Genomic DNA, 6,002 nt, shown 5'->3' on the forward strand with positions numbered 1-6,002 from the left:
GTGCTGGGGGATTGAACCGCGGTCCCTGTGCTTTGCTTAGCTTAGCTTGTTCTAAGTAGGTGCTTTAGACCACTGAGCCATCTCACCAGCCCCGTCTGCTTCTTGTACTATGGATAACCACTAAGAAGATACCAATGTACAGTGTATTGATTATCAAAACTGTCCTATTAATCAGCCATGAAACTGTCTCATTAATATTTATCTCTCAATAAAAATAAATAAATTTTTAAAAAAGAAAGCCAAAAAAATTTAGAAATCTGCAAGGGACATATTCACACATGAAACATTCAAAGATACCAGCTTCATGCCTGGATCCCATGGCAATGTCCTGTGTGTTTCCAGCTGAAGAATTAGAACCCTCAGAAGTGTCCTCCATGAATCCATCTGGAGGCCTGGACCACACCCTAAAACCTCATGAAATTGTATATTAACAACTGCACTAGGGAGTCCCAAAAGTCAGTGGTAGATGGGAGAAGGCCTGTGTCTGAGGGGTGAACATTCTGTGCCACCAGGCTGAGACATCTGCACTGGAGCCAGGAAATAATACTCTAGGCAAAGACCAGAGTATTCCAAAAGAGAAACACTAGCACCCTCAGTGACTATATAGAAACACTAGCACCCTCAGTGAAAATATACAGTCCTCCTAAGATGAGAACAGCTGAGCTTACATCAGGCAACCAGCTGTGATGGGCTCCTCCAGGAAGGTGAGCAGCACTCGATAGTCACTCCAGTTCTTCATTTGTGCTGTCAGCAACAGTCCTCAGGCAGGCCTCCCACAACCAGAACTGCACTGATTCAATTCACTTGGGCATTGCAACTTGGCCAATAGTTAATGCAGCACACTGACTGAGTGCAACTGTCAGGTGGACTTTAAAACCTTTGTATGTCAAATAAAGATTTAAAAGTGGACATGCTTACAAATAGGAAAGTTGTAAAGTAGGATTGTATAGGAATATATGAGTATAAAACCATGTGGAAAACCCCAAGTTCTGGTCTGTTCCATGGTAGAAGTATACACCACAAGCAGGGAAAAGGAAGCCTTTTTTAATGTATATCTCTTTGGGAAGCTAGAAAGAATTTACAAAATTGATCTTTTATTCACCTGATTGAGACTACAATATGCCTGGATCGATAGTTACCAATGTAACATACCGAGGGAAACAGAAACCTCTAGAAACAGAGTCTTCAGAAACACACATTATGGCGACTGTGCCTTGTATCTGCAGATCCATCCAAAGGCCTCCGGGGCGCTCTTCGGAGGTGCCTTGATGGAGAGTGTGAGCTGCTGGGACCAAGGATGCGATGCTGGGAGTAATTCAAGGTGTGGTGTAGCACCATGGGGTGGGTGCTACCTACCCTAAAGGTGGGGAGCCTGAATAAATTTTAAATGTCAGAGAGGATTATTATTAAAAGGATTATTTGTATTACATTTGCAAATTCAGAAGACAAGAGATCTATCTATGCGTGAAAGACTCATATCAGCTGAGGGCCTGGATCCCGTGGCAATGCCCAGCGAGTTCCAGCTGAAGACTTCGAACCCTCAGCAGTGTTGCTTGTTGTTTGTCATTTGTTGCATACTGTTTGCTGTATTCTGTGTGCCAAGCTTGCCAAGCTTTGCTGTGGTCTGTTTCTCATATCGAGGGCACCCATGCCATGTCACTCTGCTTTGCATCCAACCAAAACCTCTAAAACCTTTAAGCTATACATATCTTCCCTATTTTTTATTTGGTACACTGAGTATTTTGTCTTAGCCACAAGAAAATAATGAAGGAGATGACACTTATAATCCATGGTCATCTCACAGAAATTGTTCATTTTTGAGCAGCATACAAAACAGCCTGGAGAAATGTGGGTCCCTGCTGATAATCACAAATGGACAATAACAGGAGAAGCTGGCAGCTAAAAGTGCACTGATGTCCACCAGCCACGGACTGGGTCGATCAAAGTAAAACAGATAAGAGGTAAAGAATGAAGACAGGATGTATAGAGAGAAAAACGTAATTAGCAGAACGAAGACGGACTGGGTGGCTCTGGTCTCAGGAGAGAGCTTAGAAGAGAGGTTCTTGCTGTGAATGTGTAGGACACTCTGCTTATGTCTGTACAAAATGAGCATCATGACGATGCTGGCCGACACCATTAACCCCAAAGACAGCACATCAATGGAAGACATGATCACAGAGTACAGTAAGTTTTCCATTCTTTCAATAACTATACTGGAACAATACCCATAGTGTTTATAGAGTGTGCTGTTGCTGCTTCTCCTGGCACCTGTAATGTACACAGGGACACTGCTGTTTACCAGCATGTGAAGAATCCAGCAGAATGTAATGGAAAATGCCATGTACTTGGGGTCTTTGGCCTTGACTTTCACCCAGCTGTGATGGCTAGGGCCAACTGTGATGGCCTGGCAGCCACTCAAGATACAGGTAGTACTGAGAGTCACACCCCGGGCCACCCTATGAAGATAGAAGACCAATTTGCACCCAATATCCCCCATAGAATATTGCAGCCCCAAGACTACCATTGTGTGAGGAATTCCTCTGGAGAGAAGAACCAAACAGTTGGCCAAAATTAAATTTTTGATAATCAGATCCATTTGTTTTAGCCTTCGTTCAGGTAGGGAAATGAAGATGTAACAATAAAGGAGCAAAATATTTCCCAGGATTCCAATTGTAGTCTGAGCAACAAAGATGATTCTGATTGCCAGGCCATGGGGTGACATTCTGTTATGAGGAAAATAATTTCATTCAGAGTCAACAAAATTTGGTAGGAGAAGTCCAGGTGTGTTTCCTCAAACAATTTTAAGTTCATTAGTTACTACTACTATTTCCACTCCTGCATTTTTCCCTCAAAATTTTATTCCTTGTATTTTTTTTCAAGATTGAACTACAACAGTGTATGATTTTTTGGTAGTTGCAGTTTTTAATGCCTTATCTGTGTTTATGTTATGCTTGTACAATACAACATTTTGTTCTGCTTTTATTAAAATATACTTCTCCAGTTTTTTACTCAAATATTCTTAGGTGACTAAGTCATTGTTAGTGTGCATTTGTGTGAAGTTATGAATGTGTGTTACTACATGGACAACCAGCTTTATAATTAAAAATAGCAATAGTTTTCATAAGGAAATTTTGGAATTTAATGTAAATTCAGTTCCATATGAGTGAGATGAATTTTCAGTCAGTCTTATTTAATTTGGAGCAAATATACAAAAACTTTACAGCAGTTATTAGAAAGCCTGAACCTGGTCAAAACTGTTATGGCATAGAAAGTAAAATAGAAAAACCTTCACAGAATTTAAGTATTAAATATTGAATGATATTTTGTATATTAATCATTTGCCTTCTATTTACATTTATTTGAATTAATGACATTTAAATCATCTATGAGAATATCTGTTATATAACAATATCAAATAATAAAAGATGTGCTAAGCATAGTTATTGTAAAAGATTCCTAGATTTGTAAAATGATAGCATGAGTAATAAGAAACACACATGCTGCAACAAGGATAGACTGTAAATAAATGCTGTCTGTGGAGAGAACACTTGACGGCTTGATAGGACCAAGTCTGCAAAGATCTCAAGGGTTACGCAAGGAGAGTCTAATGTCAGTTAAAGTCTTACAGGCTGTGCCACCTTTTCTGAATTGCTACATTTAAATGTCATAAAAGATCAGTAAATTTGAACTGTGAAATAAGATTGAAACTAATTTAAAAATAACAAAATGTTGACCAGAAGGATTATATCTTACCTTTTGTCAATACTGCACGCAACTTATGTGCTTAAATTTTATACTTCTGGAAGACATATTGTCTGGTAACAAAATTCAGAGTCCTCCAAGAGAGAGTTGACAACATACCTGTGCCCAGTATAGGGAATATATTTTGGAGATCCTCCACCATTGAGATGGAAAGTTTGTTTCTCTAGAAAGAGGTGAAGATACTGAGAATGTTAAAATAAACCCATTTTTCTGATTATACAGCCATATGAAAGTTAATTGTGGTTGTGCTAAACAAACTAGTGTTAGAAGTTACCAAGACTTGTGACAATTTGTTTAACTCTAGACAGAAATAATGAAATCTTACGGTGTAAATTTCAGTGAGGATGTTTCAGACCCCAACTTTTCAAGCGTTCCCTTAACATAACGCAATTTATATCAATTTAAGCATTAATCATTTTACAAAATATTGTGTTGTGCCTCTGCAGCCTTGCATGTTCTTCTAGCCTTTTTTGCTGATTGTAATTTATATCAGTACCTCTAAGCACATTTAGAGGTAATGGAAGCAAACATACACACAAACACATACTCAAAAGGTAGCAATTCACCACACAGCATGAAATGGTATCCTGGAAGTCACAGAGACCTGTGAGTTTGGAAAATTAAGGAGCACAGTTTTAATAGAGTACAGAAGTGGACTAGAAAACAATCACTAAGACATACTTTCACTGCAGAATGTGCTTGAATCATATCCCTGCTAACGACACCAAGGTGTTGCTTCCTGTAGCCTGCTCTCAGGAAATCTTCTCCCCTTGAGGCTAGCAGAGACCGTACTAGGACTGAGCATGCCCATGCAGAGAGAATCATTATCCGCTAGTCACATTCCATAGTCACTGTCAGAGTGATAAATGTTCACGCTCCAACCATATTATTTCCCATACTCCGTGGCTGCACAGTCTGTCGCTGAGGATAGCCATGTGTGACTCCTCTCCTTCCTGCAATAAAGCCTGTAGTTCTGTGCAACTACAGGACCTTGTAAGGCACTCATAGCTCAGGTCTGCATTGCATATCTCTCACTACCACGTGAAATCCTTTGATAGTCCATGAATGACAAGGAGAAGGAGAAGGAGAAGGAGAGATCACAGATAGACGTGTCCTTTCTTACCTGACACTTCATAAGTTGCCCTCTGTTGTGGAAAATGTCCTTCCTCTTGGTGTTGAGCTGATGTCAGAGGGCCATGTTGGTGTAGAAGAATCACTTTCATCACATCAGTCACATAATGAGGTCTTTCCTTTTGAAATTGTTTGATGAGATAAATATATAATAAAGTACCTGTTGACTTTTGACAGGAGGGTAGACAAAAAGGAACACAGAGGATGAGTTATGGGGATACAGTAAAATCTTGAGAGATAATTTGAAGTTGTTTAAGCTCATTTCCCTCCAGAGCCGAGATTATCCAGTCAACTGGTGCAGAATGAACAGTGTCTTCTCAGGGAATTGATAATGACTTTGAAATCTTTTCCTTCCTAATTACCCAAGACTGGCAATTAACAATCCTTTCTCAAGTTTATGCAAGAAGCCAACATGAACAAAACTTTTCTGTCAGCCATGGAAAGTGACAGACCATGTCTCACTGGAAAGGAAAAAGAAAATAGTAGAACCTTGAGACACTGAAAAAAGAAATGATGAAATGCAAGTGAATTCAGTGCATTTATGATATATTTTCTCATCTTTTGTGAAATTTGTGATTCTGTAAGTCCCAGAGAAATACCATACACACAGTGTGAGAAGCAAAAGGGGATCCTGCACGATTTTAAGCATGAGCTCCTAGAATTGAGTATGACGAATAAAAATGGAAATAAGATAGAATTAACCTAATAAGATGAGGAAAGTGGCCAAAAGCAAGAATAAATGGTAGGATGAGTGCATTAAAAATATTGAAAGGTATCATGAGATTTAGTGACTATTAGCTTTCCTACATCCTGATAAGACTCCTCCTAAGAAACTGTAGGCAGGAACCCTCTGGCAGTGGGAACCACCCTATAAAGAGAGAAACAATTGAAGGATGGAAGCCTTATGAATTTTACATGCAATTAGGTATCAAAGCAAAAGATATGGAAGGCAAGAGATAGGAAAAGGAATGTTGTGGGACTGTCCTGCTTCAAGGTTGGATATGGTTAGATTATTGAACTTATGTGTAAACATAAGAATTATATAATTCTTTATGCCTATTTTTAAAATATATTCTAATTTTTAAATGTTTTTTCATCATATTCTGTAG

General features: G+C 39.0%; 1 protein-coding gene across 1 annotated transcript in view; it reads left to right on the top strand.

Annotated features, from left to right (window-relative positions):
• Positions 1-2,114: 2,114 nt before the first annotated feature.
• The window catches only part of LOC101579563 (zinc finger protein 416-like), a 17,994-nt gene continuing 14,106 nt past the window's right edge, over positions 2,115-6,002 (top strand). The window contains 1 exon segment of the mRNA XM_023708494.1: positions 2,115-2,184. Within this exon segment, the coding sequence (XP_023564262.1) occupies positions 2,115-2,184 (70 nt within the window).

Source organism: Octodon degus, unplaced genomic scaffold, assembly GCF_000260255.1.
Source record: "Octodon degus isolate 3935 unplaced genomic scaffold, OctDeg1.0 scaffold00379, whole genome shotgun sequence".
Lineage (NCBI taxonomy): Eukaryota > Metazoa > Chordata > Mammalia > Rodentia > Octodontidae > Octodon > Octodon degus.